Below are 11,984 nucleotides of genomic sequence, written 5' to 3'. Positions count from 1 at the left end.
CGTATTGTTTGAGGCGAAGGCGTATGAGGGCAGGTGCATCACGGGGCTTCCGAGAGCTGTCTTGCATCGCAGGAGCGCGGGCAGAGAAATGAAGGCGAAGGCGGACGGTGCCGGTGAGGGAATAGTTATCAAGGAGGGTGCACGCGTGGACTGGTGTTACTGAGGGCGACGAGAAACGGGTCCGAGCCCGCCGTTCCGTCCGTGTGTATCCTAGGTAGTGCTAAAAGCTGTTGGGAACAGCTTTTACTGTTGTCGCTGTGGAGAACACCTCTGAAAAATGTGCATATAATAGGTGTGCGGAACACCTCCTCAGACAGACAAGCAACGGAGGTGTGTAGAACACCGATTTATATTATACAATTCTTTTAAGTGTGTCCCTTTTCGGTGTTCGAAACACCTTTTTGGGAGCCAGAGGTGTTCTATACACCTTACATCGGCGTATATCCTTCCCACAGTGTTCGGCTCTCGCCAGCCGACGCTGCAAGCAGCACTCTTCACACTATTTCCGATCAACTCCACGGGCTAGAATGCAGTAAAGAACAGTTTTTGTGAGAAGCGCAAGCAAGAAGCAGTACAAGGACCTGCTTTAAGCCAACATCTCGTCCAATCCCAACCTCGAGGCGCGAGCCCGCTTCCTGCTCGGTTCCACAGCATCCGATTCAGAACGTACCTCAGAACGGGCTAACCTTTTCCTCTGCGTCAGCTCCAGAACAGTATATATACCACGCGCCCGCTACGACAACCGCTCTCCCCCCATCCTCGCACTGGAACCCCCGTTCCTCCGCTCAGGACTCGCCTCACGTCTTCCCCGGTCTTGTCCCTTCTTCAGCTTTTCCTGACGCTCACAGGCACCACACTCTTTACCAACACTCACTATTCATCCCGTCATGTTTCTCTCTACGCTCGCTAGCGGCATTCTCCTCGCCTTCCTCGCCGTTCCCGGCACCCTCGCCGTCCAAGGAACTCCTTCCTCACTTATAATAGTCCCTACTATCATCGATGCGTCCTTAAACTGGCCGACCTATATACCCGCCTTTGAGGCCCGCGCCAAAGAGTCTCAACTCGCCGGGTTAGAAGTCCACGCTCGCGACGACACCTCGGACCCGCTCCGTCCCACGCGCGTCCGCCGCGCCCCCGACGCCTTCACGCCTCTCAACGGGCCTACCGATGTGCCCCTCCGCGCACTCAAGCAAGTCCTTTCCGGCTCGCGCGTGCTCACGAACGCCCAGCGCCTCGCGAGCGGGCTGCCCCCGCCTAACCCGCGGCGCAACCTCCAACGCGTGCACGCTCCACGGACGTCGCCCACCACATGCACAGACCCGACGGGCACGCTGAAGATGACTATCGCGACCTCGGGCGCCCTGCGTGGTACGGTGTCGGAGACGGCGAACGAGTATGGGGAGTATGGTTTGGGGCCGCAGGGCACGTCGCCCTTGGAGGTCGTGCTGCGCCGATGCGGGAAACACAGCGGGGTGCCGTTCGAGATTGAGACGCTGGTGCGTTTCCCCTCGCGGCGGTGTGTACGGGTTGGGGACGGGCTGACACAGTATGAATGGGATACAGAACGGTCTCGCTGACTTCACGTTTTTCGGCGGCATCGTCGGGTTCACGAGCTCGGACGACAACATCAGCGACGCGAACGCGAACTACGTCTACATCGGCGGCACCACCGAAGGTACCCCTCTCCTTATCCTCCCTCTCTTCTCCCCTGTTCATATCTCACACATCCCACAGTCTCCCCCGGACCCGCACAAGCCGCCCCAAACGCATACACCGCCGCCTCCGGCACACCACGCGACGTTGAGTCCGCACTATGGACGCTCGGCGCCGACGGCGCGCTCATCATGAACTGGGTCAACGCGGAGGGCACGCTGGCGCAGGGCGCGCACATCGTGTACGTCGAGCATGCGGATGCGCTCACGCTCACGGGAAACGTCGAGCTGTTCCGCGAGCAGTTTGGGCCTGCGCAGGAGGTGGTACGTGTTTCGAACCTTGTTAGGCTCAGCCCACTGCGTTGGAGAGGTGACTGATCGGGTGCGTTGCAGGTGCTCACATTCGTCCCGAACACGGGGAACTCGCTCTAGTTGTAGGGCGTATTGTACGTCTTCTGGTTGCGCCTATGCGCGATATACGGACTACGTCTGCGAATTATGCTACGTCCTGTGCCCCAGCAACGAGCACCCCGAATACGCGGGCAACAAGACATAGTAATATACACATCATGCCACGAACCTGCGAAGGCTTGGCACTGACCGACATCTGATTCCGGTCCGCCAGGAGGTACTTATTCGAACGACGTAGCGTTTGGCTCAAGCATGGTCCCGCCGGAATAGCCCCTGGAGGTCTAATTCTAGCACGGGTGAGAGAGACGGCGTTCAGGTAAGTGGGAACATGCGCCCCCGTCACCCCCGACGTCTCGAGCCCTCGATTGCGAAGCTTGGCGACCCAGGCAGACGGGCCGTCCTCGGAATAGCGATATGTTTTGTGTACGTTGTGACCCTGTGTCGCCGGTGTGTGTACGGCGGTAGGCGATGAGAAGTGGGGTGGCTTCGGCCCCGGATAATAGCGAGAATTCAGAGTCGAGAGTCGCGAGGAGGCCAAATGGGACACGGTCCGCTCTGACGCCTCCCGGAAGGGGCACTGTATGGCAGAGTTTCATCTCCGGGGCGATGACGACGGTGTAAGCTGACGCCAAGCAGCAATACATGTTGCGAAAGGTTTTGTTCGTGTAGAGTCGCCGCGCCTTGGCACAGAGCGTCAACATCCGAGTGAAGGAGTCATGCACATACCTCGTCGTCATCTTCCGCGCAGCACGTACTTAAGCCTCGGTCCCTGTAGATCAACCTTCAGCACACCATCATCTGCGCACCTCCACCCACCGACCCCGCAGCCATGTCCACCATGATGTCCCGCCTCTTCACGCTCTCCGCGCTCGCAATCCTTGCCACCGCCAGCCCCATGCCGAACACCCCCGCCCCGCAGAGCTGCAGCACCGGCCCCATCCAGTGCTGCAACCAGGTCACCTCGGCGAGCAGCTCACTCGCCTCCGTGCTGCTCGGCGCCCTCGGCCTCGTCGTGCAGGACCTCAATCTGCCCGTGGGCATCGCCTGCGCACCCATCACCGGGATCGGCCTCGGATCTGGATCAGCCTGGTACGTCTCCTCTCTCACCGTGTGTTCAGCGAGCAATTTGCTGAAGAGGGTTGCAGCTCGGCGATCACCGTTTGCTGCGAGGACAACTCCGTAGGTAAGCGAAATGGCACGATGAGAATATCGGAGGCTCGAAGTTGGCGGACCTTTACTCACCGCGTGTTTGGCAGGCTCGCTCATCTCTATCGGCTGTATTCCGATTATCCTATGATACGAGAGCGTGATCATCATCGCCCGCATTGACACTGTATCTCTCGGAAGAACGTACCGTTTGCTTAGTCGCTGGAATATGATTTAGACCCGAATATCGTGGTTCAGCGTGTCTCTCCCGGAATCTGCGACAACGTGCATGCACTTGAATGGTGTGTGGTTGTCACTACAAGCGATGGGCGTTATCTCTATTTAACCTGTCCGCTATATCTGGAAAGAGTGAGTATAGATGCCAAGAGGGACGGGGAGACTTACATATGATTGGGGTCCCTTCGTCGACGACATGCCCGAGCGGTCAGCACTTCCATTCGTCAAATACAGCAAGCGAAGAAGCGCTGCATCGCATGAGCCTTCAACCACCCGCACGCAAACCATACTTTCCCCGTCCCCATCGCCGCTCGCCGACGAGCTCACACCACATGGCTCGGACCCAATATCCACTCCGCGCCTTCCCTCCTCCCGCCCTGAACTTGACAAGCAATGCCGCTCCGACAAATACGAAAACGTACCTCGGTCCGGGTGCAGTTCCCAGCAGCACCGCCGCAATGTATTCACGAGAGCCCGCGCCCCCACACATGCGCGTCCCACCATCCACGAGGCGGCGAGCGGGGATAGAGCGACGACCCTCGCCCAGAGCGGGCGAGGTGACCTCATCCGTGCCGGGGCCCGTCGTAGAGAACACGCTTCATCTCCGCGTGGCAGATGAACAGAATCCGTGTTCCGGCGGTTTGTTTTTGGCCTGGATGTACAGGATGCACAGGTCGATAGGCGATCATGTCAGAGACAAAGGACAGAATGCACGTCCTGCGCATGGTGTGGGTGGCAACCCGATGTCTGGGCGCCGCAGCTGATAGAAGATGAGAGCAAAGAAGATGGAAGACAGGAAGACACGGAAAGGTGGAATCAGACATACGTGCTGGAGGCCAATGGAGGTCCCGCCGCGTCCACCGCGGATAAGGTGGGCGACTGTCTCCCGGAGAGCATAACGTCAAGCCAAGAGGAACGAGCGTGTTTGTGGAGCAACCAAGCGGGTTCCTGTACTTCCTCGCTTCCTCGCTTGAACAGTGTCGAGTACTTCGCGCAGAGCATGCCCGAAGTGGGTCTGGATTCTCCGGGGTAGACAGACCTGCGGCGCTCGTTGTGTATCCCGTGAGTGGACGGGAATATCATATCTCGGGACTCGCTGGGTTCTATGACATACCTGTACCGGTATTGGACCGCTTGAACCATATGAGCGTTGCTATGTGGGAGCATGTGTCGGTGCAAGTAGCATACGGGCGCCCCGTCATCTGCTTGCTTAGGCTATGTCAGTGTCCGCTGTGATTGAGCATAAAGGAGGTATCCGGAGTCACAGGGCCTGTAGAGCTGGTGGTCGACGGGAGGCTGATCCTGTGTGATTCGATATCTCATCGCTTCAGCTCCAAGGCACAAAGGACACAATGTGGAGTACATGCCATAATACCTTCGCAGCATGCAACATTACACACATCCGCCGCGGGATCTTCTTCGTATTGCGTGTAGCGTGTGCAACATTTTTGGCATGATGCCAATGCCATCTGCCAGTGCTCCACTCGCGCCCTAAAAGAAGTTTACCACATAGGCGGAAGGGGCCGGTGATCCGTGTATGCTCTCGAGAAATGAGTACGTACATGTGTGTATGCACGGCGAGGTGTGACACCGCCTCGTCTAGTAGAATGCACTGCGGTGGGAGTGGAGCGGAGGCATTTGGACACCTGTCTTCTCCGCTGCCTGGTTGGTCGATGCGACGTCCGTGCGACAGCAGCAGGCGCACTTCCGCGCAGTCTTGGCGAGTAGCGATGCATCTCTGCAAATATCGTTCGAGGTCGTCAGACGGTCGCTCAAATATAAAAGGCTTGTGAAGAGCCCGACATTCCTCACTGAACACTCACCGTCGTTCACTCCAAGCGTTTTCAGCTCCAGCTCTCCCCGCTTCGCCTCACTCTCCCTCACTCTCCAACAACATGTTCGCCAAGACCACCGCTGTTTTCACCGCGTTCACCGCGCTCGCAATCCTTGCCGTCGCCAGCCCGACGCCCCAGGCCGGCTCCTGCTCGACCGGCGCACTCCAGTGCTGCAATTCCGTCCAGTCGGCCGACAGCCTGGGTATCGCGCCGATCCTGGCCGCTATCGGTGTCATCCTCCAGGACATCAACATCCCGATCGGCGTCACCTGCTCCCCCATCAGCGTCGTCGGCGTGGGAAGCGGCAACGCCTGGTAAGCTGTGTTCGATATCATTCGCAGTGAATCGCGAGTTAACCGACCTGTAATAGCTCCTCCAACGCTGTGTGCTGCGAGAACAACAGCTTCGGTAAGATTAGAGCGCAGCGACATTCTTCAAAAGTCGAGTGTTTGAAAGATACTTACTGTATTCGCAGGTGGTCTCCTTTCCATCGGCTGCCTCCCTGCCATTCTCTGAAGACATTAGTAGAACCACGCGGTGAATGGAGGATGACGGAGCAGAGGGAGCGACGACCCGGAGCTGAACGTCGGAGTGGACAGTGTTCTAGTAACGAGTGTTTGTGAATGTGTATGCCTATATGCGATCGTATGAGTCTATGCCCGACAGAAGAGGTAGCGAGAGAACGTAACTCGAACGTGGTCTTCTGACGATAAGAAGTGGTGGTGGGCGGGATGGCTGCAGATGGCAGACGCTTGGGTGCTGATAACGATATCGGGAGCATTGCACCCACGCCGGCTTCGGGAGGGCGCGCTGCGCTCATACCCGCAATAGGTAGCCACGATGGCGCAATGTGCATTCTGTTTATGTAGTGAAGCCGAGGGCAATATCAGCGACGTAGGGTGGAGCATGTAGTCGGGCTGACCGTACGATGAGGCTGTCCATTGCTAGGGCCAGCGCTGTAAGAATCAGTGCACGAATATACCCTACAGTGTGCACATCGTGCGAAGTACGCTGCAAAGCAGTTAAATCAAGTGGTAAGTGACGCCTCTCTAAATAGCGCAAGACGGAATGAGTAAAGAAACATACTAAGATACTCAAAAACTATTCGGAAGACTTGCTAATGAACGAGATCTGCTTGGACGCGGTTAATTCGCCTGCAGCAAATCCTACATAACCTTCCACCTACCCTTCAAGTCAATCACTCCCTGTCCCTCGTACCGTCACGTCCTTGTCTCATGGTGCTCTACCTCGCGCAGCTCGGGGAACAATCGTATCAGAAATGTCATCAATGGGGACGGCTGCGTAGTGATCGGCGCGTTGTATAGGCTGAGGTACTGCAGCGTAGACTGTGACGGCTGCGGGAGTAGCCGTGCAACCGTCGCCTCTTCTGGCACCACAAACGTATTCACGTGGAGCTCTAGGAGGTACAAGGATGGACAGCCGCGCGCGACCGGTATGAGAGCATCGAGGGGTACGTGCGCTCCACTGTCGGGGTGCAGCTGGTCGCTCATATCGATTATGGAGAGGATCTCGAGCTTACGCCAGGCGGTCGCGATATCCCGGAGTGTGTTCGTGTCGACGATGAGTTTGTGACCTTGGATGGTGAAGGTGTCGATTTGGGGAAGGGCGTACAGCGGCTGGAGCGCATGTCCGACGTCAGACGCGGGATAGGGCCCGCCGTCCCGGGAGAAGGGAATATCGAACCCAAGTCGCAAGGAGATTAGAGCGTCGCGGTACGGGGAGGCCGCGATGACTTCTAGGTGTTGCCTTATTGCCGAGGCCTCAGGTTGACATGTGGCGTGCAGTGACACCGTTTGCAGGTCCTCGCTTTGTATGGCCTGTAGGATAGTCTCCGTGCTCCCGTCGAGTCCATCCACGTTGATTGCCAGTAGACTGAGTGCAGGAAAATATGGGCCTTCGCGCAAGCATGTCGAAACAGCGAACACGTCCACCTCTGCATTCCTAACGACGATTTGCAGGACCGACAGCCCAGGAAGCTGTGCCAGCGCCGCCATGCAATTCGCCGACAAGAGCATCTCCGCGGCGAAGTTCGTGAGATTTCTCATGCCTTCGAGGGACTCCGCGAGAGCGTCGCCTAGGTCGCCCGTGCAGTCCCTGCAACCCTGGTTTTCCTCTTCATTCGTGACGACTTGAAGGCACTCCACGTTCTTGCACGTCTTCCCTACGTGGTTGAGGGCCTCCACCATGATGGGCACATCAAAATCGGCGGGCAGTGCTAGACCCATGGTTCGAATGGTCGGCGTGAGGAAGAGGCGGATGAAGGGGAAATATTCTGCGCGAGGCTCATACCACTGCAGTTCGTCGAGCTTCGGGAAAAGCGGCTGGCCCGCGGCGCCGCGGACGGACTCCAGCACCGACAGGGTGTCGAGCGAGACATCATCTTGATCCCCGTTCCAGCACAGCGTCCGAACGTGGTGGGCGTAGTGACGGAATCTCGTCAACTCGAGTTCGTTGGGTTTGATGATTGTCTGTGTATTCGCCTAGTCAGTTAAGCGAGTGTAGACGGAAAAAAATAACGCACGAGAGTGCTTCGGCCTTCAACACGAACTTCGGACCATGTGCCAGAAGGAAGAAGCCGCAACAGCCTCACGAGGCCCCATTGCGATTTCCAAAGCACAGGTACGGACGCTTCGTACAACGTCTTGCACGTCTGCGCAAGCGCTGCCAGTGTACGGCGCCGCGACTTGGGGTCTAGCGAGTCGGCAATGAGCTCGAAGATCTCGCTGACTGGTAAGCAACGGTGCGCCGCAGACTCTGACGAGGAATATTGCATTGTTGTCGCCTGTCGAAGAAGTATCTACCGTTGTCAGTGATTGCTCGACGTTTCATTGCGCATAGTGACGTACCTTGTTCGATGTGAGAAGAGACGCTACGGGGTGTCGACGGGGATTTCGAAGCGAATGACACCGTGTTTGTGGACAACTTACGGTTATATACCGTGCATATCCAAGCGCATAGTCTATGGTCCGAGTGACACGCTAGCTTGTAGGTGGCGTAGACGCTTGGACAACAAGAGCAGGATATGTTCGGCCCGCAGGCAGCTTCCTGAACTGCTTGGCCACCGCGCGATGTGACCCTGCGGTAGCAGCATACGCATATGGTTGAGATAGCGTCTATGAATAAATCTGGTTCAGCTTATTCTGCACTTCGATGGGGGGTACTGAGCTACCTTTGCCGAGTCGCAGGGACCAAATCGCACTACTTACTCAAGCATCGATTATCTACAATATCAGGATCTATCGTGGTCATATAAGAGAAATACATGGTGCCTTACAGCCGTATTCATTAGATCTTGGTCCTGATGTAGAAAGCTTTGCACGACACCCAACCTACCAAGGGGAAGTAAGTATTGCTGGAACCCACCCGCGCAACCCCAGTAGGCCCCCGACTCGGATGTGACGTAGAAACCGAGACGCCACCACGAATCCAAACAAGCGTTGAACCAGAGAGAACCCACGCAGACCTATAATTCTTCCAAGACGTGCGAGTTTGGGTTACAGGTACTCAGATGGACGACAGATGAGAAGCGCGTGAGGGTGCGAAGCCAAGAGGGAATTCGTTGAAGTGACGGTTCGGAGACGCCCATGAGCGCCAAAAAGTCCCTCGGCGTGGCGTGCGCGAACGGACTCCCAAACTTTGAGTAACTCTTATTTGGGTCCGACAACCACTGGGAGTATCATATGAGATGCAGATGATAGGCATAACCTCTTCATATTATATCGATAGCTCCTCAAACTTGCAGCGCATACATACGCCAATTACAAGGGGTAATCGCAAGGCCTCTCCGATGAGAGGATGAATCATGAGTGGATTGCCGAAGAAACGTGAACGTATGCGCAATAAGAATATTAGATAGATGCCAACGCATCGTGAGATATTGTACATGTACAAATATACGGTGGTGAGAAGGTCTGGAGCGGGTACAAGTACTTATGCAGGTTGATGGTCCACGGAGAGATTAATCACTGCGTACAGGGTAAGATAGTCGACCGTTCAAGAGGTGACGAGTTTAGCTATGGTTGTTGATGTCGCGGGGGTCCGTGCCTGCGCTCAACGGATCAGAATATAGAAGAGGAAAAAGTGGGAGGAAAGCGCGTACCGCAAGCAGTCTCGTGGACGTCAAACTCGACGTCACTCGTGATAGGGGTAAGCTGAGTAACAGTCGCGCCGGTGAACCACTGAAACGACGCGGATCGACCATATCAGCCGTCGACATCGCAACGACTTCCTAGAAGTAACACGCACGATGAAGTGGCCGAACTGGCGGTCGGCGTAGTTGACCTGGACGTTGCCGGTCTGGGACTGCTGCGCGGTCCCAGCGACGAACACCGCCTGGCGGCCCGGGGGAACCGTGTAGCTGATAGTCTTGGACACGGTGTTAGCGGTCGAGCTCGACGACGAGGCGCCGCCGCCGATCGTGACGCCCTCGAGGCTGACGCCGATGTTCGCGTCGACGGTGGTGGTCTCGGTGATAGTCTGTTGGCCGCCGAGCGTCACGGTGACCGGGTCCGTCGCGCCGCCGCAGCTATGATTTCCGTGAGTATATGCGTCGTGTGCAGGATGTAGGGCAGACGTACTTGAGCTGGGGGTCGCCGAGGACGGTGAACGTGCGAGTGTTGGGGTTGTTGACGATGTTAACCTAGACGTATGCACACGTGAGCACAAGCCATGGGAGACGACGTAGGCCGCAGCGTACCAGGGTGCACTTATCAGCGTGCTCTACGGCGCTGGAACCCGGCCCCCCGGGGCACGAGTTCAGCAGGTCCTGGTCGGCGGGGCTGTCGGCGCGAGCACCGAGGGCAGCATCGTATCCGCGGGGGTAGTAGTTCGTGTAGAGAGCGAAGGTGGAGCTCAGGACGGAGAGGATGAAGAACGAGCGGGCGAACATCTTTTACGAGTGACTGGAAGGTAAATTGAGTGAATGGGAACTTGATAGGTAGAAGAACGTGAGGAGTGTGGGAGGGAGACTCGCAGAGTGCTGGAGACACCAGTCGCACTGTGCTCAGTTTATATACTCTTTGTCTCGCTATGCATTCGAAGACCATGACGCGAAGACAGGTTGTAGGCGGCACTGCCAAGTCGTGTAGCTCGCAACGGGGTACCTGCACAGTAGGCGGACGCATCTGGCCGCGCCAGGTCGAGGTCGCATGCGGTAGCAGCGTTCACCGCCGGCTTTGAACGGACAATGCCAAGAATGCCGTGGCGATCACCGAAATGGGGTCGAGGACCCGACTCTCCGAGATGGTCACTACGAGAAGATCCGTTCGCAGTCGTCCGCGTCGTCGCAGTAACAGTGGCGCCTGTGTCTGCTTGTGTAGCGAAGCATGAGCATATGGCGGCTCCACTTGTGGGCCATCGCGATGCATCAGAATGATTGCTTTGATGCTGAAATCCGAACGCTGTGCGTGTTCATTTGAATGGGGGCGAGCCTCGGTGTGTTTCCTAAGACATGGTGAGTATCAATCTAGTCCAATGTTAAAGCTTCTCACCTCGTTACTCAGGCCTCTGGGCATGCGATGTGCGGCTGGTCAGGGGTGGCCGCAAGCATAGCAGGCAACAGAAGCAGAGTTGCAAACGATCATTCCGCTATAAGCGGAATGATGTTGCTTCACACTTTGAAATTCATGGCGGAAGGCGGTACAGACTGGTACAGAGGTACGTTGAAAGCGTCATTTTTTTCGAGATCCTTTAATTGTGTGTGTGCCGGACGCTAGAATGTCGCTGGATTACAGTGACATGATGGTTGTCGGAAAGAGAGCGAACATCGCTAGCGCCCATATTTCTTCAGTGCTATAGGCGCCTGTTTCTTCTTGTCGCGAACCGCCACCATCCACCTGCTACGTACGTATGCTATTGCGAGGTCTTGGCACGAATCTGCTGGTCTCACTTGGTCGACTGGCGTGATGCGCCTCTACGGACAGGGTTGTTTACGATCTCAAGCGCTTCATGACATCCTGGACGCTGACCGCCACGGTTACGGTGGATTATGGCGGTGATATTGTACATTTAATCTACGCGCATGTGCAACTCGCAACTCGCAACTTTCGTGAGCGCCTAATGACCATATAAGGCAGGCGCCTTTTAAAATCCTTGAAAACACGGCCAGATCCCCCCGGCGAGTTGCAAGCTGTAAGTGAAAGTTGATAGTTGATAGTAAAACCTCGCCTAACTGAGGTCGGACTGAGGTCGTACTTAGGTCGCGCGCACTTTCACAATCAACTACCAACTGCCAACTTTCTAATCTTATCTACCGGGCGCTTCTTTTTTATCTCGCCCCAGATTAATCACGTTGGCATCTAATCAACCTGCCCCAGACTCAGACCTCTGGCACCCCTCCCTAGGTTCTGCCCCTCTCCACTGCAAAAGCAATATCTCAGCAACCATAGGTCCTATTGGCTTCATTCTTTTTGTGTATGATTACCTGAAGCAATTAGATTATGTCTGTGCAAACACTGTAATTAATAAATCATGTAATTCCGGTTATGTGGTTTTTTTGATTGACCTTGTAAAGCAATGAGTGTAACCCATGTATATGGGTTCACTAAGGCAGGCTGGAAAAGAATAGGTGCAAGTTTAATTGCAGAAGGATGAGATCAGTAGTCATCAGGGAGAACCTCCCACCCTAATCAGAGGTATATCATTCATTGGTTATGTGGGTTTTTTGATTGACTTGGAAAGCAAC

At 55.8% G+C, this 11,984-nt stretch overlaps 5 protein-coding genes across 5 annotated transcripts; 3 read left to right on the top strand and 2 right to left on the bottom strand.

Moving 5' to 3' along the window:
• Positions 1 to 959: 959 nt before the first annotated feature.
• Positions 960 to 2,176, top strand: TRAVEDRAFT_156303 (uncharacterized protein). Its single transcript, XM_008046583.1, has 4 exons — positions 960 to 1,496; positions 1,564 to 1,675; positions 1,735 to 1,976; positions 2,046 to 2,176. Exons 1-4 carry the CDS (start codon positions 1,338 to 1,340, stop codon positions 2,082 to 2,084), a joined length of 552 nt encoding a protein of 183 aa, XP_008044774.1. The 5' UTR covers positions 960 to 1,337; the 3' UTR covers positions 2,085 to 2,176.
• A 725-nt stretch (positions 2,177 to 2,901) lies between these two features.
• TRAVEDRAFT_135642 (fungal hydrophobin) lies at positions 2,902 to 3,360 on the top strand (the record flags this gene model as incomplete). The annotated part of the gene is made up of 3 exons (XM_008046582.1): positions 2,902 to 3,152; positions 3,209 to 3,246; positions 3,320 to 3,360. The coding sequence occupies 3 exons, from the start codon at positions 2,902 to 2,904 to the stop codon at positions 3,358 to 3,360; spliced, it is 330 nt and encodes a 109-aa protein (XP_008044773.1).
• Positions 3,361 to 5,341: 1,981 nt separating this feature from the next.
• On the top strand, positions 5,342 to 5,797 carry TRAVEDRAFT_53639 (fungal hydrophobin; the record flags this gene model as incomplete). Its single annotated transcript, XM_008046581.1, has 3 exons — positions 5,342 to 5,595; positions 5,652 to 5,689; positions 5,757 to 5,797. The coding sequence occupies 3 exons, from the start codon at positions 5,342 to 5,344 to the stop codon at positions 5,795 to 5,797; spliced, it is 333 nt and encodes a 110-aa protein (XP_008044772.1).
• Positions 5,798 to 6,501: 704 nt separating this feature from the next.
• TRAVEDRAFT_24498 (uncharacterized protein) lies at positions 6,502 to 8,075 on the bottom strand (the record flags this gene model as incomplete). The annotated part of the gene is made up of 2 exons (XM_008046446.1): positions 6,502 to 7,770; positions 7,824 to 8,075. The coding sequence occupies 2 exons, from the start codon at positions 8,073 to 8,075 to the stop codon at positions 6,502 to 6,504; spliced, it is 1,521 nt and encodes a 506-aa protein (XP_008044637.1).
• Positions 8,076 to 9,203: 1,128 nt separating this feature from the next.
• On the bottom strand, positions 9,204 to 10,190 carry TRAVEDRAFT_75286 (uncharacterized protein; the record flags this gene model as incomplete). Its single annotated transcript, XM_008046580.1, has 5 exons — positions 9,204 to 9,346; positions 9,402 to 9,480; positions 9,548 to 9,827; positions 9,880 to 9,941; positions 9,999 to 10,190. The coding sequence occupies 5 exons, from the start codon at positions 10,188 to 10,190 to the stop codon at positions 9,312 to 9,314; spliced, it is 648 nt and encodes a 215-aa protein (XP_008044771.1). The 3' UTR covers positions 9,204 to 9,311.
• Between the last annotated feature and the right edge of the window lie 1,794 nt (positions 10,191 to 11,984).

The sequence above is a fragment of the Trametes versicolor genome, assembly GCF_000271585.1.
Source record: "Trametes versicolor FP-101664 SS1 unplaced genomic scaffold TRAVEscaffold_14, whole genome shotgun sequence".
Classification (NCBI taxonomy): Eukaryota; Fungi; Basidiomycota; class Agaricomycetes; order Polyporales; family Polyporaceae; genus Trametes; species Trametes versicolor.
This window is presented reverse-complemented; position numbering and strand designations above follow the sequence as displayed.

Bases quoted from the DNA above. Each gene is read 5' to 3' on its own strand.
- TRAVEDRAFT_156303 (XM_008046583.1), top strand. From the start codon at position 1,338: ATGACTATCGCGACCTCGGGCGCCCTGCGTGGTACGGTGTCGGAGACG. The intron at 1,676-1,734 runs GTACCCCTCTCC...CACATCCCACAG, and splicing joins CATCGGCGGCACCACCGAAG to TCTCCCCCGGACCCGCACAA. The intron at 1,977-2,045 runs GTACGTGTTTCG...GGTGCGTTGCAG, and splicing joins TTGGGCCTGCGCAGGAGGTG to GTGCTCACATTCGTCCCGAA.